The following is a 26,456-nucleotide window of genomic DNA, read 5'->3' as shown; positions in this document are numbered from 1 at the left end:
TTAGGGGTTAATCATTTTATTTAGTTGCGGCGGTGTAGGGGGGGACAGATTAGAGGTGTTTAGACTCGGGGTACATGTTAGGGTGTTAGGTGTAGACAGCTCCCATACAAATAAATGGGATGTCTGTCAGCAGCGAACTTGTACTTTCGCTATGGTCAGACTCCCATTGATTCCTATGGGATCCGCCGCCTCCAGGGGTGGCGGTTTGAAAACCAGGTACGCTGGGCCGTAAAAGTGCCGAGCGTACCTGCTAGTTTTTTTATAACTAGCAAAAGTAGTGAGATTGTTCCGTACTTGTGTGCGGAACATCTGGAGTGACGTAAGAATCGATCTGTGTCGGACGGAGTCCGGCGGATCGAAGTTTACATCACAAAATTCTACTTTTGCCGGTCTGTAGCCTTTGATAACTAAGGTGAATCAGCCTCGCCACTAATACGCTGCGGAATTCCAGCGTATTTGAGGTTGACGGCTTGATAACTACCCCATTGTGTTGATTTTATATAAATATAAATACACACACATATATATATATATATATACATATATACAGTGTGTATATATATATATATATATATATATATATATATATATATATCTTTGAATACAAAATGAAATACTATTACACATTAATTATTAAACCCTGTTTCAAAACAATTTCATCTGTATTTCTATAGTAAACTAAATTTGTTTCTTTTTCTTTTTTTTTTTTTTTTGTAAATTCAGTAACTCTCCAGTCTGCATTCATTACATTTGAGTGGAAACATAGCGACTTTCATGTCTATATCCTGTTTTTTCATTCAGCTTTTCAACCTTTACCATTCTGTAAATTTGTGGATATATTTTGGTGCACACTTTGTTCCATGCTTATCAGCTATTCTTGTTTATACAGACAGGATACAATCTAAATTGATTTCCTTGTGAGTTGTATATCTGTTAGTGATTGTATTTCTCTCATTATTATCATGCTGCCATGAGGTGTGTTTTTCCTATCATTTGGGCTAGCTAAGATAAATACATTTAACAGTAGTTTGTGTATTCAGATTTGCCACAATGATACCACTAATATGTTTAGTAATTTTACTTTAATAAAAGGTTTCAAGTCTGCTAAGCTTTATATTGGGTCAAGCCTACTTAAAGGGATAAAAAAATGTCTGTTTCTTTGATGTAATAAGAAGTGGGTTATACTTATATGTCTTTATAGAAATAATTCTATAATAATGTGTAATAGTCATCATTTTAAAAGAATTTTACCTTTTATTATTTCTTTTTTTTACTAGCTTCTGTTCTGAAAGGTACATTACTTCCTGTCACTGTCACACAATGAAGACAAAGGAACAGCTTTTCATTTGAAGTTATGCTAAAATACACCTATAATAGGTGCAGTCAGTTTATTTCTCAGTAGAGTACTTTTCAGCAAAATCATGTGACAGTAGAACTTCTGAACTGGCATAAGTTCTGCTATGCTAACTACCTTTTCTAGCAGAAGACAGTGGCAGTACTTATAAATTCTAAGGGCTCGAATTATCAAGCCCTTGTTCTCCGTTCGACTGCAGGTTCTCACAAGAGAAACTGCAGTCAGGATTTATGAAGCAGCAGTCATCAGATCACGGCTTCCTACCCTCTTCACTACTTAGGTCTCATCCGACAGGGAGATTGACAACTCCTGCCCGTGTGTGACTGGCTGTGCGCTGGATGGGGGTGGTGTTGCACGTGAGCGCAAAATAGTGCTCATGTGCAATGTTAAATTCAGGCAGCTAATTGCTGTCTGCCAGAGGAGAGCTGGGGTGGACAGCGGTGAATATATACACCCCTGTCTACCCTTGATTGATAAATTGAGCCCTAAGTATTCATTTAGCAAGAAAACAAGTTGGTTGCTGTTTTTAACAGATTTGGTTTCTTTTTATGCTTACTTAAAATGGATATAAAATAGTACTCTTTTATTAGAAAACATTTTTAAAAGTTTTTTTAAATATTTTTCAAAAAGATAAGTCTGCTAGTACTAGGATGTATGGGGTAGATTTATTAAGCAGCAGATGCTGCTTTCTACGCCCATCATTTCTGGTCCGCCAGAAACAGAAGTTAAGAAGCAGCGGTTGGGATGATTGACACCCCCTGCTAGCGGCCAATTGGCTGCGAATGTGCAGGAGGCGGCATTGCACAAGTATTTCACAAGAAATGCTTGTTCAATGTTAAATGCCGACAGCGCATGCTGTCTGCCTTTAGTGAGGTAGAGTGGACATTATTCACTACAGCGAATCATGTCCGCTCGACCTTTAAAATATCTACCCCTATGTGTTAGGATTTTCTGGACAGTTATAAACATTATTGGGGGGTATAAATAATTATATTGTGTGACATTGTTCCTGGGATGTAACGAAAGCTTTAGATATTGCATGTTTTGCTATTTTAAACTAATGCTTTGAATATATTTGGTGTAGGTCAGTAATGGCTAACCTTGGCACCTCATATGTTTTGAAACTACATGTCCCATAATGCTTAGGCAATTTGCAATCCAGTTAAGCATCATGGGAAATGTAGTTTCGAAACATCAGGGGTGCCAAGGTTAGCCATCATTGGTATAGGTCCTCCATTTATTGTTTGGTTACACTGACATCTTGTTTTTTTGTTTTTTTCATTTGCTCTGGCGGTTTGTCTGCTTTTCAGCGCTCCCATTTTTACCATTTGTTTTCCTCAAGAGTGTGCATGTGTCTTTAGCATGCTATGTCAGCAAGTTTCATCTCGCATCTTTTTTTATAGCTTGTGAGGTACTTATGAGCTCCTGGTTGGCCTTTTCTTTTTTAGATAAATGAATTATTTTTAATATGTAGTAAGTGCTATATTATTATTTTAAAAAAAATCTGCATATAGCTTGCTTGGGTTAAGATAACAAAAATTATCATAAGGATATTCCATTTCTGCTCGAATGTCACGGAGACGATGGGATAGCTCCAAGAGGTCTTCTTCTTTATTCTCATCAAACACTTTTAGCTGAATGTCAAGCTCTTCATTCTCCTTCTCTTTTAGATCCTGAAATTTGAGAGTATATATAAATAAGAAACTAGCGTAAAATAACATTCATGTAACATATATGTCTGGGCAATAAAATGGGAAACCTTTTCATGAGCAAATATGATAGCTCTAAAGTTTAAATAAAAATAAGGTTAAAAAGTATAAATTTTAAACAGAAACATAAATGTTGACGGCAGATAAGAACCAAATGTCTAACAATTGTGCCTTAAATTTTTTTTAAAGTGTAAGCTTGTCTAGTTTGCAGGATAGCCATATGCTTATATCAGACATTCTTTTTGTCCAGTACAGTGTTTTTCCTTAAACATTGTGCTTAAAGGGCCACTAAACCCAAAATCTTTCTTTCATGATTCAGATAGAGAATACAAATTTAAACAACATTACAATTTACTTCTATTATTTATTTTGCTTCATTTTTTAGATATCCTTAGTTGAAGAAAAAGCAATGCACATGGTGAACCAATCACACAAGGCTTCTATGTGCAGCAACCAATCAGCAGCTACTGAGCATATCTAGATATGCTTTTCAGCAAAGAATATCAAGAGAATAAAACAAATTAGATAAAATAAGTAAATTAGAAAGATGTTTAAAATTGCATTCTCTTTCTAAATCATGAAAGAAAAATGTGGGTTTCATGGCCCTTTAACCCCTTAATGACAACTGACGTACCAGGTACGTCATGCATTAACAAGCAGTTAATGACAATGGACGTACCTGGTACGTCAGTTGTCTAAGAGAGTGCTGGAAGCGATCGCAATCGCTTCCAGCAGCTCTCAGGGTATTGCAGTGATGCCTCCATATGGAGGCATCCTGCAATACCTTTTTAGAAGACTCTGATGCAGAGAGAGCCACTCTGTGGCCCTCTCTGCACCGGTAGCGATGGTGCCGGTTCGTTGGTGGGTGGGAGCGTAACAGGGAGGCGGGTGGGCGGCCCATCGCTACCCGGCATCCGGTTCCTAGAAGTGCAATGTGCACGCCGGGTGCCGGGAGCGTGCGGGGGGCGCGCGTGCGCGCGCATTAGCTGGCCACTGACACCAATGAGGAGGGAAGAGGGGGGTGGAAAGATTTTTAAAAAAAAATAATATAAAAGGATCTGGGAGGGGGGGGGATAGGGGTATTGTGGGGGGCTGCTACTCTACAGAAAACATAAAAAAAGCAAAAGAGCAAAAAAAATTTTGGGGGGCAAATTGGGTACTGGCAGACAGCTGCCAGTACCCAAGATGGATGCAATTAGATAGGGGGGAGGGTTAGAGAGCTGGGGGGGGATCATGGAGGTTGGGGCTAAGGCAGGAGTCCATCACAGCTAAAATATTTTATTTTTTTTATTAAAAAAAAAAAAAACCTCCTTTTATTTAGTACTGGCAGACTTTCTGCCATTACTTAAGATGGCGGGGACATTTGTGGGGTGGGGGAGGGAAGAGAGCTGTTTGGGAGGGATCAGGGGGTGGGATGTGTCAGGTGGGATCAGGGGGTGGGATGTGTCAGGTGGGAGGCTGATCTCTACCCTAAAGCTAAAATTAACCCTGCAAGCTCCCTACAAGCTCCCTAATTAACCCCTTCACTGTTGGGCATAATTTACGTGTGGTGCGCAGCAGCATTTAGCGGCCTTCTAATTACCAAAAAGCAATGCCAAAGCCATATAAGTCTGCTATTTCTGAACAAAGGGGATCCCAAAGAAGCTTTTACAACAATTTGTGCCATAATAGCACAAGTTGTTTGTAAATAATTTCAGTGAGAAACCTAAAATTGTGAAAAATGTAAAGTTTTTTTTTTATTTGCTCGCATTTGGCGGTGAAATGGTGGCATAAAATATACCAAAATGTGCCTAGATCAATACTTTGGGATGTCTTCTAACAAAAAATATATACATGTCAAGGGATATTCAGGTATTCCTGACAGATATCAGGGTTCCAATGTAACTTGCGCTAATTTTGAAAAAAAGTGGTTTGGAAATAGCGAAGTGCTACTTGTATTTATGGCCCTATAACTTGCAAAAAAAGCTAAGAACATGTAAACATTGGGTATTTCTAAACTCAGGACAAAATTTAGAAACTATTTAGCATGGGTGTTTTTTGGTGATTGTAGATAAGTAACAGATTTTGGGGGTCAAAGTTAGAAAAAGTGTGTTTTTTCCATTTTTTCCTCATATTTTATTATTTTTTTGTAGTAAATTATAATACATGATGAAAATAATGGTATCTTTAGAAAGTCCATTTAATGGCGAGAAAAACGGTATATAATATGTGTGGGTACAGTAAATGAGTAAGAGGAAAATTACAGCTAAACACAAACACCGCAGAAATGTAAAAATAGCCATTGTCATTAAGGGTAAGAAAATTGAAAAATGGTCCGGTCATTAAGGAGTTAAGTATTGTCAAAACTTTCTATATAGCTCAAGAGGATGTTCAAATATTATTTGTGTTTATTCCACCGTTTCTCAAACACTGCATTGTCCTTTAAAGGGAAATGAAATGCATTTTTTTCTTTCATGGTTCAGATAGATAATACAATTTTAAACAACTTTCCAATTTACTTCTATTATCTAATTAGCTTCATTCTCTTTGTGTACTTTGTTGAAGAAGCAGCAATGCACTACTGGGAGCTAGTTGAAAGCATTTTGTGAGGGAATAACATGAGGCATGTATGTGCTGCAACCAATCAGCAGCTCCTGGGTCTACTTAGGTATACTTTTCAACAAAGGATATCAAGAGAACAAAATAAATTAGACAATAGAATATTATATACAATTAGACTGCAAATCAGGAGGACTTTCATTGATTACATTTTTCAAACACGCTTTATTTGAAAAATATTTGCTATTTCGTGAAAGTTAACATTCCTCCACCTGCATCTCATTCTACATCTAGATGAGCGATAACTAATCCGTCTTCATCCAATCATTGCATGTTCCATAAGCTGGACGCCATGTGGGGCACACAATGATTGGATGAAGCCGGATTCGTTATGGGGGAGGTAAAAAGTATAGTTAACCGTGTTGGTTGTGCAAAACTGAGGAATGGATAATAAAAGGATTATCTATCTTTTTAAACAATAACAATGCTGAAGTAGACTGTCCCATTAAATGATATTATTTTTGTGTTAACATATTATTATTAAAATGTATTTTGAGCAATATGTATCCCTCACATTCTGTTTTTCTCTTTGTTATTCTTGAAGTGTTAACATACTTTTTTTATTTTAAATTTATGTATTTCCACAAGCATGTGCTCAAACACAAATAAAAGAATATCGTTAGGTTAAAATAATGACTTCTTTTTTTGTTATCTCATTTTAATTTTAAAAGAATCTTCAGAACTTACTAGCAGGTTATACGGTAAAAATGCTTCATACAAGTTTTTTTTTTTTTTTTAGTTTTTTATGATTTGGTTAATTACTTTTTGTACAAAAAACATAGTTCCATGCTAAAAATAAATTTTTTCTCTTTTTATGCTTTTAAGTGTTTTTTCTAAATCGTGTCAGAGATCTCTCTATCAGACAGATCTTGCTTTTGCTGCCAGTTTAAGCAACTGATTTTTTTTCCATAAAAATTTTTTGTAATATTTTATTTTTAAATGTGTTAAATAATGTGTACATTGCATTTTATTGGAAAAATAATCACATAAAATGACTTTTTTAAAGATTTTTTGCACTCATATACAGCAATTAAAGAGTGTGATAAGAATTGAAATGAGTGAGGGAATATCTATTTTCATGCAACAAACTAAGAAAAAAAAAACAAATTGGTAGTGAATTCAATTGTTTGCATATTTTTTACATAGGCTGCCACTCATCTGTCAATTATTGTGATAAGAAATGAAACCTATAATACTGATGTTTCAGAGCAGTTTAAAAATGTGGTTCAATTATTTACACATTAATACCGGAGATATTACTGCCAGAATCAACTTTTTTTGCAGCATTGCAAATTCCTCAAGCAATCTAATATTGTAATATGATACATGAAAATGCACTTCAAATATATAAGGAAATACAGGATTTAAAAAAAATAAAATAATTAAGTGTATGTAAAATGGATACACGTGTAACTATTTCTATTAGTTGCATGGTAAGTGTTTTTTTAAGCTACATTTAATCTAATGAATTACTGTATGGTACCAATCAAATCTTCCAGTACCAAAAAACACTTATACAGGTTAAAATAATTTATAAACCAGACTTGAACTTCTTGCTCAGTGTGCTTAGAGGAAAATGCCTGCACCTCACTGACAAGGCCCAAAGAAGGCCGAAACGATCGTCTGGGGTTGCCGTGTTCCTTGTTCAGAGAGGAACTTCCTGGTATTTCGGCACTGGACTGACAATAATAGGCGGGTTTAGACTGATATACTACAGGAAAGCTCTTCTCTGTATAAAGCATTACTGGGCTACAAAGAAGTTGCACCCAGGTGGCAAATTGCCATAGAACAAGCAAACAAGTTATTGAGCTGGTTGTTCGTTCCAGAGAGTGCACTTCTCTCTCTCTCTCTAAAATTTTTCTAAATAGTATATACAGTATCTCCCAAAAGTGAGTACACCCCTCACATTTTTGTAAATATTTTATTATATCTTTTTATGTGATAATACTGAAGAAATTACACTTTGCTACAATGTAAAGTAGTAAGTGTACAGCCTGTATAACAGTGTCAATTTGGTGTCCCTCAAAATAACTCAACACACAGCTATTAATGTCTAAACCATTGGCAACAAAAGTGAGTACACCCCTAAGTGGAAATGTCCAAATTGGGCCCAAAGTGTCAATATTCCAGCACTGCCTTAACCCTCTTGGGCATGGAGTTCACCAGAGCTTCACAGGTTGCCACTGGAGTCCTCTTCCACTCCTCCATGATGACATCACAGAGCTGGTGGATGTTAGAGACCTTGCGCTCCCCCACCTTCCATTTGAGGATGCACCAAAGATGCTTAATAGGGTTTAGGTCTGGAGACATGCTTGGCCAGTCCATCACCTTTACCCTCGGCTTATTTAGCAAGGCAGTGGTCATCTTGGAGGTGTGTTTGGGGTCGTTATGTTGGAATACTGCCCTGCGGCCCAGTCTCTGAAGAGAGGGGATCATGCTCTGCTTCAGTATGCCACAGTACATGTTGGCATTCATGGTTCCCTCAATGAACTGTAACTCCCCAGTGCCGGCAACACTCATGCAGGCCCAGACTATGACACTCCCACCACTATTCTTGACTGTAGGCAAGACACACTTGTCTTTGTACTCCTCAACTGGTTGCCCCCTCACACACTTGACACCATCTGAACCAAATAAGTTTATCTTAGTCTCATTGGACCAAAGGACATGGTTCCAGTTATCCATGTCCTTAGTCTGCGTGTCTTCAGCAAACTGTTTGCTGGCTTTCTTGAGCATCATCTTTAGAAGAGGCTTCCTTCTGGGACAACAGCCATGCAGATCAATTTGATGCAGTGTGCGGCATATGGTCTGAGCACTGACAGGCTGACCCCCCCACCCCTTCAACCTCTGCAGCAATGCTGGCAGCACTCATACGTCTATTTCCCAAAGACAACCTCTGGTTATGAAGCTGAGCACGTGCACTCAACTTCTTTGGTCAACAATGGCGAGGCCTGTTCTGAGTGGAACCTGTCCTGTGAAACCGCTGTATGGTCTTGCCCACCGTGCTGCAGCTCAGTTTCAGGGTCTTGACAATCTTCTTATGGCCTAGGCCATCTTTATGTAGAGCAACAATTCTTTTTTCAGATCCTCAGAGTGATAACACAAAATTTAACACACCTGCTCCCCATTCACACCTGAGACCTTGTAACACTAACGAGTCACATGACACCGGGGAGGAAAAATGGGTAATTGGGCCCAATTTGGACATTTCCACTTAGGGGTGTACTCACTTTTGTTGCCAACAGTTTAGAAATTAATGGCTGTGTGTTGAGTTATTTTGAGGGGACAGCAAATTTACACTGTAATACAGGCTGTACACTCACTACTTTACATTGCAGCAAAGTGTAATTTCTTCAGTATTGTCACATGAAAATATATAATAAATATTTACAAAAATGTGAAGGGTGTACTCACTTTTATGAGATACTGTAAATGTAAAAATGAAGAACTAATGATTGTGGACTGCAAGGAGGTGTTAATTACTAGAAACTAATTTATATTAAGGCCTAGATTGCACTATTGTGTGTTAATATAACTTGAGCGTAATCAATAGTGCTTCTGTTTTTGTGCTCATATTATATATTATATTAAAGGGACAGTTTGGACCCAATACATACTTTTAATTACTCATTGTTACATACCATAGAAGTATCCTGCAACTGGTTCCACAGCTATAAGCTTGTAAGAAGTACATGAAAGATTTAAATATTCATTGTTTGTTAGGAACCAAAAATGTGTGCAAGGCTCCACCCACCTATTGTATGTGGTTGTTTCTCCAATTATGACCAACTGTTAAATAAGTTTTCCTGATTTGGCATGTGCAATTTGAAATAGCTAACTGAAAAATGTTAAATGTGCACTACAAGAAAACAGCTAACTGGACAAGAAGAAAGCTGTGGGCGGAGCTTGACAACCATTTTCAACTGCTAACAAACGATGATTATTTAAAAGTTTAATGTACTTTTAACAAGCTTATAATTATGAAACCCGTTGCAAGATGCTTGTCTGTTATGTAACAATAACTAATAAAGAATAAGTAATGGGTCTAGACTGTCCCTTTAAGTCCAAAGTTAATTTTTATCTCTCAAGAAAAAGTCTAGGTCTTGCTAACATTTGCATGTTAGAAAGCATGGGTGGGCTAAATTTCTTACATAGTAGACTTCTATATGGGCGTGCAGTAAAATAAATGTTGAATATCACTCCAGTGCTAAGTCAATGCTGCACTAAGCGGATGGTGCACAAATAAAAGGAGTTCTTCATTTAGTTATGTGCTATTCTGTTTATAATACTGGTTTACTTTGGATCTCACTAAGTGCAACATTTTACAGCAGTATTTTGGATTGCTTTTTGGCATGACATTACACAACACTTGTAATACAAGCTCAATAAGCTCATTTATTGCACTCACTGCACTATACAGTAAAACTATAGGGTGATCTAAAAAAAAAACATTTTAACCACGCTAAGATGATCTGGTTACAACTTCTTCAAAAAACAGGTGGTGAGAGTCCACAATCCATTAATCCTGGGAATTACCTTTCCTGGCCACTAGGAGGAGGCAAATATTCCCAAACCCCAAGGGCCAATAGACCCCTCCTACCTTAAAATAAATTAGTCTTGTGTTTGCCTCCACTGGAGAAAGGAGAAGAATGAAGATGTGCAAATGATTCTTCAGTGAGAATGGCTTTCAGTCTATGTTGAGGCCCATTTCCCCCCTCAGAGTACAGTGTTTGTCAGAGGGATGTATATGGGGTATAGTTAGTGTGGGGGGGTTTCATCTCATGAGAAATTTTGTCACAGACCTTCTATAGTGGTCACAGGGACTTGTCTTATGTATTTACAATATATAAATATTTTTGGCGCACAGGGTTTAGTTTGAACTTCTTACTGCACGTCGGGTCTTCGCACATCAGGATAGCGCTTGTAATCCCTCAGGGTTGTGCACTTCTGGTTATTTGCCCGCACAGTGGCGCTCACTTTTTTCCTGCGCTTCTGCTTTCGGGTCTGCATACCTCGGGTTAGAGTACATATGCCCTTTATTATGTGCAAGTTTTAGTGTGCAGATCTCCTTATAATAAGAATAGCTTTGCACGTGCCCTTCTACTCAGCTGATTGCTAACCAGGCTTTCGGTGTGGAGTCTACTTGTCTCCTTCTTTATTTTTATTTTGTCTTAGCACACATTGGTCTTGTAAGTCTTACAAAGCTACTTTAGGAGGGGGTAAGTTTTCCATTCCTCAAGAGCTTTTTTTTTTTGGGGGGGGGATATAATTGTTTATGCTTTTGTAGTTAAAAGCTATAATGGAGACTTCTGAGTCTGTCCCTTAAAATCTGGGTAATCTGAACACTTTCCTACCAATTTTCAGTGTGTTTATTGTGAAAAGACTGAGGTATCTCTGCCAGCTTATTTATGTGACTCGTGTTTAAATGTGTTAATGCATTTAGACCAACCTAATACTGCTTTTTATGGGTATTACTGCTCGTTCTGTTTGTTCCTTACAGGGGAGTTCTACAGACTGCTCTTGGTGTAGATTTCATCAAGTCTACCATATATGAAATGTTGTCAGCTCTCTGCCTTCAAATAAGCGTAAAAGGTCAGTTCAGAATTTACCTTCTTCTAGTGCTATGCCTCCTTAGGCTAGGATTTCTGTTGATTATACTGTTGTTTCTTAAGAGTTAAACATATTTGGGTTTTTCCTATTCCTTTGCTGTCTCTGAGATAGTTTCTAGTAAATAGTCTAATCCAGGTAATTCTTGTAATCCTTCTAAAAGGCTTAAGAAGTTATATCCTTTTCCTGCCTCTAATATTGAACTGTGGGAGACTGTCCCTAAAGTAGTTGAGGCCTTTCCAATTTATGAAGACCCTTTAGATAACAAGTTAGAATCTTTTCATGAAAGGGCCTTTCTGCAAGCAGGATATTTGTTTAGGCCAGCTATCTCTATTGCGGACGTAGCTGCTGCTTCTTCTTTCCACTTAAATAATCTCTAATGATTCTGCTAGTAAAAAGTTGTGAACCTTTTGGAATTACTCAAGAGGTCCAATTCCTTTATTTCTGATGCTGTATTTGAAATTATTAAGATTAATGTCAAGAACTTGGTCTGCTAATATGGAGTCTAAATCCAGACTTTACTGTTACTGGAGGTAAAGTGGCTTTTCTTTCTTTGAATAAGAAGTCCAATGGTAAATCTAAAGCCTCCAATCAGTTTCGTTCCTTTCATCAGAACAAACCTTTGATAGAGGGACTATATGTTTTTACTGTATGGGTACATGCAACTTGTTAATCTACAATTAACTCAATTAGGCTTGCCTCTAACATCATTGTGGCTTTTTATTAACTATAGTGCTCACCTCTGAGTTCAATTATAAATGCAAGTGCAAGCTTTATACTTTAATGTTGAAACCCTTATTAAACAGTGACACATATCTATACTTAGACATATTAGCATTGAGACTTGCGCAGGCTGGACCTGCTTTGGCGTTGTTGTTGTTTAAATACGTAGGATCTTATTGCACACAGCATTCTTATTTTGTTATACCAAACATACCATATTTAGGTGATAGAAAAATTCTCATATTGTAGTTTATGCTGTACAGGCCAATAGCACTGGTTTTGTTTCCTATATAACATGTGTATACTAGTCCTATTTATATTACAGAGTTGAATAGCACAGGATCTTTCATCCATTATCTTATCTGCAAAAATGAGGGCCCTAGATCTATAATGTATAATTTGTCCCGATAGGTGTACACCTCGTAGTGTTTATCCTAGCTAGATTTTAAGCATTATGAGTGAGACGTTGTTATTCACTTTACTGGTGTAGCTCACCCTATATTCTAGCATATTATTTACCCTGGCAAAAAATATTCCCTTGCTACTGCCTACTAAATAACCTGGCCCTATGTTTTAGCTCCAATGCATCCTGATTCATTCACAGCTTTATTTGAGGTCAGTGAACTAATTTATAATTTTTGAGTTATTTAACCCCAGATGTCAGTATACCTTATTTTACACAATACAGGGAGTGCAGAATTATTAGGCAAATGAGTATTTTGACCACATCATCCTCTTTATGCATGTTGTCTTACTCCAAGCTGTATAGGCTCGAAAGCCTACTACCAATTAAGCATATTAGGTGATGTGCATCTCTGTAATGAGAAGGGGTGTGGTCTAATGACATCAACACCCTATATCAGGTGTGCATAATTATTAGGCAACTTCCTTTCCTTTGGCAAAATGGGTCAAAAGAAGGACTTGACAGGCTCAGAAAAGTCAAAAATAGTGAGATATCTTGCAGAGGGATGCAGCACTCTTAAAATTGCAAAGCTTCTGAAGCGTGATCATCGAACAATCAAGCGTTTCATTCAAAATAGTCAACAGGGTCGCAAGAAGCGTGTGGAAAAACCAAGGCGCAAAATAACTTCCCATGAACTGAGAAAAGTCAAGCGTGCAGCTGCCAAGATGCCACTTGCCACCAGTTTGGCCATATTTCAGAGCTGCAACATCACTGGAGTGCCCAAAAGCACAAGGTGTGCAATACTCAGAGACATGGCCAAGGTAAGAAAGGCTGAAAGACGACCACCACTGAACAAGACACACAAGCTGAAACGTCAAGACTGGGCCAAGAAATATCTCAAGACTGATTTTTCTAAGGTTTTATGGACTGATGAAATGAGAGTGAGTCTTGATGGGCCAGATGGATGGGCCCGTGGCTGGATTGGTAAAGGGCAGAGAGCTCCAGTCCGACTCAGACGCCAGCAAGGTGGAGGTGGAGTACTGGTTTGGGCTGGTATCATCAAAGATGAGCTTGTGGGGCCTTTTCGGGTTGAGGATGGAGTCAAGCTCAACTCCCAGTCCTACTGCCAGTTTCTGGAAGACACCTTCTTCAAGCAGTGGTACAGGAAGAAGTCTGCATCCTTCAAGAAAAACATAATTTTCATGCAGGACAATGCTCCATCACACGCGTCCAAGTACTCCACAGCGTGGCTGGCAAGAAAGGGTATAAAAGAAGAAAATCTAATGACATGGCCTCCTTGTTCACCTGATCTGAACCCCATTGAGAACCTGTGGTCCATCATCAAATGTGAGATTTACAAGGAGGGAAAACAGTACACCTCTCTGAACAGTGTCTGGGAGGCTGTGGTTGCTGCTGCACGCAATGTTGATGGTGAACAGATCAAAACACTGACAGAATCCATGGATGGCAGGCTTTTGAGTGTCCTTGCAAAGAAAGGTGGCTATATTGGTCACTGATTTGTTTTTGTTTTGTTTTTGAATGTCAGAAATGTATATTTGTGAATGTTGAGATGTTATATTGGTTTCACTGGTAAAAATAAATAATTGAAATGGGTATATATTTGTTTTTTGTTAAGTTGCCTAATAATTATGCACAGTAATAGTCACCTGCACACACAGATATCCCCCTAAAATAGCTATAACTAAAAACAAACTAAAAACTACTTCCAAAACTATTCAGCTTTGATATTAATGAGTTTTTTGGGTTCATTGAGAACATGGTTGTTGTTCAATAATAAAATTAATCCTCAAAAATACAACTTGCCTAATAATTCTGCACTCCCTGTATAGCAGTGAAGTGTCCTTCAATATATCTCATGAGGAATTGATCCATGAAGTCCATCCTTTCTGGTTAATAAATCATTAGATCTGCTCTTTATTCATACTTTATGGGGAATTCTTCTGTATCAATGCTAAGTTTTATGTTACTAAGTATTCTTTGAACCAAAAAGCAGGTGTTTGTGTCAAATGTATTTGTGTCTTTCCTAATCATTCTAGCTATTTACTAAAAAGAAAAAATAGGTTTACTAAATAGGGTCCACTTGCATTAGTCTCTTAAGGCCCAAGAGTGGCCTTCTGTGAAATTCGGAGGATCAACATTCCAATTGACATGCTATCTCATCATTGCCTATAGAAATTATTTGTATCAGCTTATTGTATTTGACATTTGTTCTAATTTGTTGTATGTCATGACATAAACCTCAATAAAAAATTTAAAAAAAAAAACACACAAAAAACACCCTTACTTCCAAGGCTCTGGTAGGGGGCAGGTTATACATTTTTCAGGAAGCTTGATTTCAGTCTGTTCCAGAGTTCTAAATATAATTTCTCAGGGTTATCGGATAGGTTTAAGAACAAAGACTCCCAGAGGAAGGTTTTTTCTGTCCAATGTTCAAAGAAATGCCTTTAAAGGCCCAAGCCTTTTTTAAGTCAATTTCAGTTTTATAAACTATGGGTGTTGTTGCTCCAGCTTCTTTGCAGGAAAATGGATTTTGTTTCTTTGTGAAAATAGAGTTTTTTCTTCCCACCCTTTCATTACTCATGGACTCCACAACTTGGGTTTTAGTTCCAAGGAGTAATGGATAATGGACTCTCATCACTTGAATGAAAGAAAACAAAATGTATGCTCACCTGCTCCTATTTGTTTTTTTCTTTCTTAACTCCTTTTCCTACCTTTTATTGCTTGGCTATATGTTAGACTAGTTTCTGCTAAGGTGGGAGGAGTGTTATAGAGCTCTTGGAGTTTGGAAATCTTTGCCACCTACTAGTGGTCAGGAAAGGTAATTCCCAGGAGAAATGGATCATTGACTCTCACCACCATGAAATAAATTAATTTATTATTTTTAAAGTCAAAGTTTTTTTTTTTTTTTTGCCTTTTCAAGGTTTTGTATTTACTTATGACTATGAGAAGAATTGCTTCATCATGTATAAGCACTATTTTAAACACCCTGTATGTTCAGATTTCTTAAGAATCACAGAGAGAGAGAGAGGGAGAGATGTATAATTTGACTGCTTTATTTCAGCTACTCTCAAAGTCTATGGGGCCGAATGATCGAGCTCCGAATGACCGCTGCTTCATAACTTGTCCGCCTGCTCTGAGGCCACGGACAGAAATCAACCCAATCGAATATGATCAGGTTGATTGACACCCCCTGCTAGCGGCCGCAAATCTGCAAGGGGCGGTATTGCACAAGCAGTTCTGGTGAACTGCTTGTGCAATGATAAAAGCCGACAGTGTATGCTGTCGGCATTTATCAATGTGCAGCAGGCATGATACGCTACATTGTATCATGTCTGCTCGCACTTTGCTAAACATGCCCCTATGAGTCATGCTCTGCTTCATCAAGAAAAAAATTAAATCATGCAAAAAATAGAATAAAAATACATTTTACATAAAAAAGAAATTCAATGTTTAACCAGTAAACAAATTCATTTACATTTTTAATGTATGGGTAAATCATAGAATTACATTTATTTGTTATAGACATGGGGGCCTATTTATCATGATGTGAGCGGACATGATCCAATATTGTGGATCATGTCCGCAGCACATCGATAACAGGGGGTGTCAATCAACCTGATCGTAATCGATCGGGTTGATTTCCGGCAATGTCTGTCCACCACCTCAGGCGGACAGGTTATGGAGCAGCGGTCTTTAGACCGCTGCTTCATAACTTGTGTTTCTGGCAAGCCTAAGGCATTCAGAGCTTGATAATTCGGCCCCATAAAATCATATACATTTTGTTGATAACATTTATTTTGCCATTTGTAATTGCAAACACACATTTCCTTTCCTTAAAGGGACATTAAACACTAAATAAATGCTAGATATAATGATGCATTCAAAGAAAAGATTAGTTTGAGAATAACATGTAGATGTATTTTTTAAAGTTTAGTTAGATGTTTAAATATTGACAAAATAAGTGTAAAGTTTTAGTGTCTATAAAACAATAGGAGCTGTCATGTTGTAACTTAGGTTACCTTTTCTGCTGCTGGCCAATTAGGGACAGTTGTAAATATGTGAGTGTGCAGCCAATGGCTGTGTGGAATATAACAGTGTTCAGAACTTCCATTTCTAACAGGAACTGAAAGGCTCACAATTTCATAATGGGATTACAGGAAAAGGGGACAAAATAAATAAAGAAAGTATATTGCACAGTTGTTTTTATATATACGATGTATCATTTTATATTACCATCTCAAGGTGTTTAATGTTCCTTTAAGAATGCAGAACAAAGGCATTACAAAGAAGAGAAAAACACATTTAATTTGGTTTTATTGCTTCAATTCATTTTAAGAGGATTGTGTTTGTAGAGAAGGATTCAACAAGTAACTTAAACATTTAAAGAAAATATACATAAGCCATTACACATGAGCAAAAGCGTATATGACATTTAACACATTAGGCATAAATATATCCCCAAGTTATTCAATTAAGGAAACAGACCATTTTATGGCCAACTCAATTTAAATTGTCTTCTCTGCACATACTGGTGAAACAATAATGTTTAAGGAAAATGTGCAGTGAACTCCAAGTAGCTGCCATGAAAGTCTCAGCTGGGATCTGACCCGAGGCTGCCAACTGTCCTTGCCATGTATCTGGTTGAATAAGCTTTAATTTATCCCTGGAGCATTAGTCTACCAAAAGAATCACATTAGGAAGACAGCTATTTTAATATTTCTGTGAAGCCAGTTTAATATACTAGAAGGTGACAAAAAAAGGGTAACCACAGTGCATTCTAACATAAGCTATAAATGGCCACATTTCAACAAATAAGTAGCCTAATAAAAAGGACATAAAATAAATAAGCAATAACTCTTGAAAAAAAAAAGAGACAATGTATGTTCAACCAGGGGAAATCTATGTCCTGTTAACTGTGAAAAGTGTATAAAAATGTTCAATTTCATTATAAAATTACATTTTTTTTTTTTTTTTAAATAGGTACTGGTAAGCAATTAAACTGGAAATAAGACAATATGCTGAGGGAGAAAAATGAAATGTAGTGTTTATGGAATAAAACAAGAGCACTTGGAGGAGAGTTAGTACATCCTATAAACAAACTAATAAAATGCTCATGTACTTCCGGAAAAGGGTAAATAACTAAAACAACCGTAATGCTGTGGTGGCACAAGCAAAGCGGTGAATCAAACCTATAACAAAATTGAAAATCAGAAAAAAGTCTGAACTCCAAGAAAGACAAAATATATATATATATATTTGTATTTATTTATTAAGTATGGATTAAAAACTAGTACATGCATTGCTAAGAATAATTATTACTTGTTTTGTGCCATAGATTGATTGATTAAGCGCCTGTTCTTGTGCACAACACATAACATAATTTATGTAAGAACTTACCTGATAAATTCATTTCTTTCATATTAGCAAGAGTCCATGAGCTAGTGACGTATGGGATATACATTCCTACCAGGAGGGGCAAAGTTTCCCAAACCTCAAAATGCCTATAAATACACCCCTCACCACACCCACAATTCAGTTTAACGAATAGCCAAGAAGTGGGGTGATAAAAAAGTGCGAAAGCATATAAAATAAGGAATTGGAATAATTGTGCTTTATACAAAATCATAACCACCACAAAAAAAGGGCGGGCCTCATGGACTCTTGCTAATATGAAAGAAATGAATTTATCAGGTAAGTTCTTACATAAATTATGTTTTCTTTCATGTAATTAGCAAGAGTCCATCAGCTAGTGACGTATGGGATAATGATTACCCAAGATGTGGATCTTTCCACACAAGAGTCACTAGAGAGGGAGGGATAAAATAAAGACAGCCAATTCCTGCTGAAAATAATCCACACCCAAAATAAAGTTTAACGAAAAACATAAGCAGAAGATTCAAACTGAAACCGCTGCCTGAAGTACTTTTCTACCAAAAACTGCTTCAGAAGAAGAAAATACATCAAAATGGTAGAATTTAGTAAAAGTATGCAAAGAGGACCAAGTTGCTGCTTTGCAAATCTGATCAACCGAAGCTTCATTCCTAAACGCCCAGGAAGTAGAAACTGACCTAGTAGAATGAGCTGTAATTCTCTGAGGCGGAGTTTTACCCGACTCAACATAGGCAAGATGAATTAAAGATTTCAACCAAGATGCCAAAGAAATGGCAGAAGCTTTCTGGCCTTTTCTAGAACCGGAAAAGATAACAAATAGACTAGAAGTCTTTCGGAAAGATTTAGTAGCTTCAACATAATATTTCAAAGCTCTAACAACATCCAAAGAATGCAACGATTTCTCGTTAGAATTCTTAGGATTAGGACATAATGAAGGAACCACAATTTCTCTACTAATGTTGTTGGAATTCACAACTTTAGGTAAAAATTCAAAAGAAGTTCGCAACACCGCCTTATCCTGATGAAAAATCAGAAAAGGAGACTCACAAGAAAGAGCAGATAATTCAGAAACTCTTCTGGCAGAAGAGATGGCCAAAAGGAACAAAACTTTCCAAGAAAGTAATTTAATGTCCAATGAATGCATAGGTTCAAACGGAGGAGCTTGAAGAGCCCCCAGAACCAAATTCAAACTCCAAGGAGGAGAAATTGACTTAATGACAGGTTTTATACGAACCAAAGCTTGTACAAAACAATGAATATCAGGAAGAATAGCAATCTTTCTGTGAAAAAGAACAGAAAGAGCAGAGATTTGTCCTTTCAAGGAACTTGCGGACAAACCTTTATCTAAACCATCCTGAAGAAACTGTAAAATTCTCGGTATTCTAAAAGAATGCCAAGAAAAATGATGAGAAATACACCAAGAAATATAAGTCTTCCAGACTCTATAATATATCTCTCTAGATACAGATTTACGAGCCTGTAACATAGTATTAATCACAGAGTCAGAGAAACCTCTTTGACGAAGAATCAAGCGTTCAATCTCCATACCTTTAAATTTAAGGATTTCAGATCCTGATGGAAAAAAGGACCTTGTGACAGAAGGTCTGGTCTTAACGGAAGAGTCCACGGTTGGCAAGAGGCCATCCGGACAAGATCCGCATACCAAAACCTGTGAGGCCATGCCGGAGCTACCAGCAGAACAAACGAGCATTCCTTCAGAATCTTGGAGATTACTCTTGGAAGAAGAACTAGAGGCGGAAAGATATAGGCAGGATGATACTTCCAAGGAAGTGATAATGCATCCACTGCCTCCGCTTGAGGATCCCGGGATCTGGACAGATACCTGGGAAGTTTCTTGTTTAGATGGGACGCCATCAAATCTATTTCTGGAAGTTCCCACATTTGAACAATCTGAAGAAATACCTCTGGGTGAAGAGACCATTCGCCCGGATGCAACGTTTGGCGACTGAGATAATCCGCTTCCCAATTGTCTACACCTGGGATATGAACCGCAGAGATTAGACAGGAGCTGGATTCCGCCCAAACCAAAATTCGAGATACTTCTTTCATAGCCAGAGGACTGTGAGTTCCTCCTTGATGATTGATGTATGCCACAGTTGTGACATTGTCTGTCTGAAAACAAATGAACGATTCTCTCTTCAGAAGAGGCCAAAACTGAAGAGCTCTGAAAATTGCACGGAGTTCCAAAATATTGATCGGTAATCTCACCTCCTGAGATTCCCAAACTCCTTGTGCCGTCAGAGATCCCCACACAGCTCCCCAACCTGTGAGACTTGCATCTGTTGAAATTACAGTCCAGGTCGGAAGCACAAAAGAAGCCCCCTGAATTAAACGATGGTGATCTGTCCACCACGTTAGAGAGTGTCGAACAATCGGTTTTAAAGATATTAATTGAGATATCTTTGTGTAATCCTTGCACCATTGATTCAGCATACAAAGCTGAAGAGGTCGCATGTGAAAACGACCAAAGGGGATCGCGTCCGATGCAGCAGTCATAAGACCTAGAATTTCCATGCATAAGGCTACCGAAGGGAATGATTGTGACTGAAGGTTTCGACAAGCTGCCATCAGTTTTAGACGCCTCTTGTCTGTTAAAGACAGAGTCATGGACACTGAATCTATTTGGAAACCCAGAAAGGTTACCCTTGTCTGAGGAATCAATGAACTTTTTGGTAAATTGATCCTCCAACCATGATCTTGAAGAAACAACACAAGTCGATTCGTATGAAATTCTGCTAAATGTAAAGACTGAGCAAGTACCAAGATATCGTCCAAATAAGGAAATACCACAATACCCTGTTCTCTGATTACAGACAGAAGGGCACCGAGAACCTTTGTAAAAATTCTTGGAGCTGTAGCAAGGCCAAACGGCAGAGCCACAAACTGGTAATGCTTGTCCAGAAAAGAGAATCTCAGGAACCGATAATGATCCGGATGAATCGGAATATGCAGATATGCATCCTGTAAATCTATTGTGGACATATAATTCCCTTGCTGAACAAAAGGCAAGATAGTCCTTACAGTTACCATCTTGAACGTTGGTATCCTTACATAACGATTCAATATTTTTAGATCCAGAACTGGTCTGAAGGAATTCTCCTTCTTTGGTACAATGAAGAGATTTGAATAAAACCCCATCCCCTGTTCCTGAACTGGAACTGGCATAATTACTCCAGTCAACTCTAGATCTGAAACACAATTCAGAAATGCTTGAGCTTTTACTGGATTTACTGGGACACGGGAAAGAAAAAATCTCTTTGCAGGAGGTCTCATCTTGAAACCAATTCTGTACCCTTCTGAAATAATGTTCTGAATCCAAAGATTGTGAACAGAATTGATCCAAATTTCTTTGAAAAAACATAACCTGCCCCCTACCAGCTGAGCTGGAATGAGGGCCGCACCTTCATGTGGACTTAGAAGCAGGCTTTGCCTTTCTGGCTGGCTTGGATTTATTCCAGATTGGAGATGATTTCCAAACTGAAACTGCTCCTGAGGATGAAGGATCAGGTTTTTGTTCTTTGTTGAAACGAAAGGAACGAAAACGATTATTAGCTCTGTTTTTACCCTTAGATTTTTTATCCTGTGGTAAAAAAGTTCCTTTCCCACCAGTAACAGTTGAAATAATAGAATCCAACTGAGAACCAAATAATTTGTTACCCTGGAAAGAAATGGAAAGTAGAGTTGATTTAGAAGCCATATCAGCATTCCAAGTCTTAAGCCATAAAGCTCTTCTAGCTAAGATAGCTAGAGACATAAACCTGACATCAACTCTGATAATATCAAAGATGGCATCACAGATAAAATTATTAGCATGCTGAAGAAGAATAATAATATCATGAGAATCATGATGTGTTACTTGTTGCGCTAAGGTTTCCAACCAAAAAGTTGAAGCTGCAGCAACATCAGCCAAAGATATAGCAGGTCTAAGAAGATTACCTGAACACAGATAAGCTTTTCTTAGAAAGGATTCAATTTTCCTATCTAAAGGATCCTTAAACGAAGTACCATCTGACGTAGGAATAGTAGTACGTTTAGCAAGGGTAGAAATAGCCCCATCAACTTTAGGGATTTTGTCCCAAAATTCTAATCTGTCAGACGGCACAGGATATAATTGCTTAAAACGTTTAGAAGGAGTAAATGAATTACCCAATTTATCCCATTCTTTGGAAATTACTGCAGAAATAGCATTAGGAACAGGAAAAACTTCTGGAATAACCACAGGAGATTTAAATACCTTATCCAAACGTTTAGAATTAGTATCAAGAGGACCAGAATCCTCTATTTCTAAAGCAATTAGAACTTCTTTAAGTAAAGAACGAATAAATTCCATTTTAAATAAATATGAAGATTTATCAGCATCAACCTCTGAGACAGAATCCTCTGAACCAGAAGAGTCATCAGAATCAGAATGATGATGTTCATTTAAAAATTCATCTGTAAGGAGAGAAGTTTTAAAAGATTTTTTACGTTTATTAGAAGGAGAAATAACAGACATAGCCTTCTTTATGGATTCAGAAACAAAATCTCTTATGTTATCAGGAACATTCTGCACCTTAGATGTTGAAGGAACTGCAACAGGCAATGGTACTTTACTAAAGGAAATATTATCTGCATTAACAAGTTTGTCATGACAATCAATACAAACAACAGCTGGAGGAATAGCTACCAAAAGTTTACAGCAGATACACTTAGCTTTGGTAGATCCAGCACTAGACAGCGATTTTCCTGTAGTATCTTCTGACTCAGATGCAACGTGAGACATCTTGCAATATGTAAGAGAAAAAACAACAACATATAAAGCAAAATTGATCAAATTCCTTAAATGACAGTTTCAGGAATGGGAAAAAATGCCAAAGAACAAGCTTCTAGCAACCAGAAGCAATGAAAAATGAGACTTAAATAATGTGGAGACAAAAGCGACGCCCATATTTTTTAGCGCCAAATAAGACGCCCACATTATTTGGCGCCTAAATGCTTTTTGGCGCCAAAAATGACGCCACATCCGGAATGCCGAAATTTTTGCCGCAAAATAACGTAAAAAAATGACGCAACTTCCGGCGACACGTATGACGCCGGAAACGGCAAAGAATTTTTGCGCCAAAAAAGTCGGCGCCAAGAATGACGCAATAAAATGAAGCATTTTCTGCCCCCGCGAGCCTAACAGCCCACAGGGAAAATAGTCAAATTTTTGAAGGTAAGAAAAAAATGATTAAATCAAATGCATTATCCCAAATATGAAACTGACTGTCTGAAAAATAAGGAAAGTTGAACATTCTGAGTCAAGGCAAATAAATGTTTGAATACATATATTTAGAACTTTATAAACAAAGTGCCCAACCATAGCTTAGAGTGTCACAGAAAATAAGATTTACTTACCCCAGGACACTCATCTACATGTTTGTAGAAAGCCAAACCAGTACTGAAACGAGAATCAGCAGAGGTAATGGTATATATAAGAGTATATCGTCGATCTGAAAAGGGAGGTAAGAGATGAATCTCTACGACCGATAACAGAGAACCTATGAAATAGACCCCGTAGAAGGAGATCACTGCATTCAAATAGGCAATACTCTCCTCACATCCCTCTGACATTCACTGCACGCTGAGAGGAAAACCGGGCTCCAACTTGCTGCGGAGCGCATATCAACGTAGAATCTAGCACAAACTTACTTCACCACCTCCATCGGAGGCAAAGTTTGTAAAACTGAATTGTGGGTGTGGTGAGGGGTGTATTTATAGGCATTTTGAGGTTTGGGAAACTTTGCCCCTCCTGGTAGGAATGTATATCCCATACGTCACTAGCTCATGGACTCTTGCTAATTACATGAAAGAAAAGATTATTCTTAGCAATGCTTCCATGTACTAGTTTTTAATGCATACATAAACAGGCACTGAACCCAAATATTTTTCTTTCATGATTCAAATAGAGCATGTGAATTTAAACAACTTTCTAATGTAGCCAGCAATCAGCAAGTGCTACCCAGGTACTGAACCAAAAATGGGCAGGCTCATAAGCTTACATTCCTGCTTGTTCAAATAAAGATACCAAGAGAACTAAGATAAAGTGATAATAGGAGTTAATTAGAAAGTTGCTTTTAATTGTATGCTCTATCTGAATCACTAAAGAAAAAAATTTGGGTTCAGTATCCCTTTAATAAAGAGTTTATTTTTGTATATGTTGCCTTGCTTGGAGTGCAGCATCTTTTCTGTGTTAAAACTAACTAGTTCATGCCTTTCTTCCAGGTGGGGGTCAGTAGGAGTTTCAAAAGGGGTGCTCGGGTGTTAAGCATTTTAAAGCAGGCAAGGGTAGAGGTAATTGGCGGCAAAATAAGGATTTAAATAAGAAAAGAATGCATAAATAGTAGAAATTGATAACTCTTCAAACCCTTTTCACCCTCTACCCTCAATCTGTAGCATGTGGAAAATTTTGTTAGCACCCACACATTTTCAAATCTAGAACCACTCCACTGCTTGGACTTTACTTGCTCCATCTAATATATACAAGGTCATTAAAGAGACAGAAAATGTTAAAAAAAAAAAAAAAACTTCCCCCGTGTCAGGGTTTTTTCCCTGTTGTGTTTTCCATGTGCTGCTGGCAGCCATTTTACTCACCTCTCTTCCTGACTTGGTGCATTGTGGGGGATGCTGCTCAATTCCTGCACTTCCTTTTATGGCCAGACTATTGTGCATCATCCATGTGAGACAGGATGCAGTCTCAGAATTGTGATGTCATCACTTATTATTTAAAGGGCCTCTGTACAGTATGCTTTGCCTTTGCGTTGTCTCAGACCTGTTTGTGAGAGTTCCTATGTATTACCTGGGTGCCTGACGTCCTTCCTGGTTCCTGATCCCTGGCTTGTTCCTGACTCTGCTGTTTTCCTTCTTCCTGATTCCGGCTCGTCTGACTACTCGCTTTGGCTCCTGATTCGGCTCGTCTGACTACCAGCTCTGGTTTTGATTACTGGCTTGTTATATTACTTGTGAACTTTTTATTATTTTTTGCTATTAATAAAGGTGTGATTATTTTTGCACTTCTCGTCTCAGTCTGATTGCTGGCACCCTGACATTACGCAAAGGCCATGAATCCTGATGGTGCTAATAATCCACCTTTACCTGCCATCATTTCCAGGATGGATTACAGGATCACCGCTTGGATCAATTTGCACTAGCCCTGCAAACCCTGCTGACTCGCACTGTACATTTGGACCAAAGTGTCCCACAAGTTATGGCTGCTCCTGTTTCCACTGCTGCACCTATGCCTACCAGGAGCATGTCCGGTTCTGCACCTCTACCTCAGCGATATGGAGGCGATCCTATTCAGTGCAGATGGTTTTTGAACCAGGTGGGCATTTACTTTGAGATGTTACCTCAGGCGTTTCCCTCTGACAGAGCTAAGGTGGGATTTCTCATCTCGTTACTCTCTGACACAGCTCTTGCCTGGGCTAATCCCTTGTGGGAGACTAATAAACCTGTGATTTCAAATTACCCTGAATTTGTGGCCTCCTTTCGAAGGGTATTTGATGTTCCGGCTCACTCCTCCTCTGCTGCTAAACGACTCATGTCCATTCAGCAAGGTACAAGATCTGTTGCTCAGTATGCTATTGAGTTCCGTACGTTTGCCGCAGAGGCAGGTTGGAACAATGAAGCCCTTGTTGACGCCTTCTTTCATGGGCTCTCTAATGCGATTAAAGATGAAGTTGCTGGCAGAGATTTACCAGAGGATCTCGAGGCATTGGTGTCTTTTTTGATCCGAATTGACATCAGACTCAGAGAGAGGCCCCCTTTCAAGGAGCGCTTGCAGAAGCCTCCTGTTCCGTTGTCTCCTACGTGTTCATTCCCACCCATGCCTCCCTCTCCTCCCATGTCTCCTGGCCCCGAGTCACCAGGTACTGCTGAGCCGATGCAGCTGGGATTCACGCGCCTCTCAGAGGCGGAGAGGGCCTTTAGGAGGAGGAAGGGGCTCTGCCTCTATTGCGGGTTACAGGGCCACTTTTTGAAGTCTTGTCCTACACGGCCGGGAAACGCTCACACCTAAGGTCCGGTCGGGGGCAGACCTTGGGTGGTTTATCCTCGTCCCCGGAACCGCTTAAGGAGAAACCTTTGGTCAGGGTTGTCCTTTCCTGGGTGGACTCCTCCATAGTCAATCAGGCTCTTGTTGACTCCGGTGCTGCGGGCTATTTCATTGACAGCGCTTTTGTATCAAAGCACTCCATTCCTGTTTTGCCTCTGTCCGTTCCACTTGCTATTGAGGCCATTGATGGCAGGCCCGCACTCGTTACTCACGAAACTGCTCCGTTGTCCATGGCTGTTGGGGCTCTCCATTTTGAAACCCTCCAGTTCCAGGTGATAAACTCTCCGCATTTTCCGGTTGTTCTGGGTTATCCCTGGCTCCAAAAGTACGATCCCAGTCTCGACTGGCGCAGGTCCGAAATTTTGTCGTGGTCCTCGCAATGTATTTCCACTTGTCTTTGGAAACCAGTTAAAGTCTTGTGCACTTCTTCGGTTTCTCGATTGCCAGAGGAGTACAGAGAGTTCCTAGACGTGTTTGACAAGGTGTGTGCCGGTACGTTGCCTCCTCACCGGTCTTACAATTGTGCCATAGACCTGCAACCCAGAGCCATTCCTCCTC

The 26,456-nt window shown here is 38.6% G+C and overlaps 1 protein-coding gene across 1 annotated transcript in view; it reads right to left on the bottom strand.

Moving 5' to 3' along the window:
* The window catches only part of DIAPH2 (diaphanous related formin 2), a 2,325,141-nt gene that overhangs the window by 1,620,149 nt on the left and 678,536 nt on the right, over window positions 1–26,456 (bottom strand). The window contains 1 exon segment of the mRNA XM_053699395.1: window positions 2,909–3,027. Coding sequence (XP_053555370.1) covers window positions 2,909–3,027 — 119 coding nt within the window.

The sequence above is a fragment of the Bombina bombina genome, chromosome 1, assembly GCF_027579735.1.
Source record: "Bombina bombina isolate aBomBom1 chromosome 1, aBomBom1.pri, whole genome shotgun sequence".
Taxonomy (NCBI): domain Eukaryota; kingdom Metazoa; phylum Chordata; class Amphibia; order Anura; family Bombinatoridae; genus Bombina; species Bombina bombina.
This window is presented reverse-complemented; position numbering and strand designations above follow the sequence as displayed.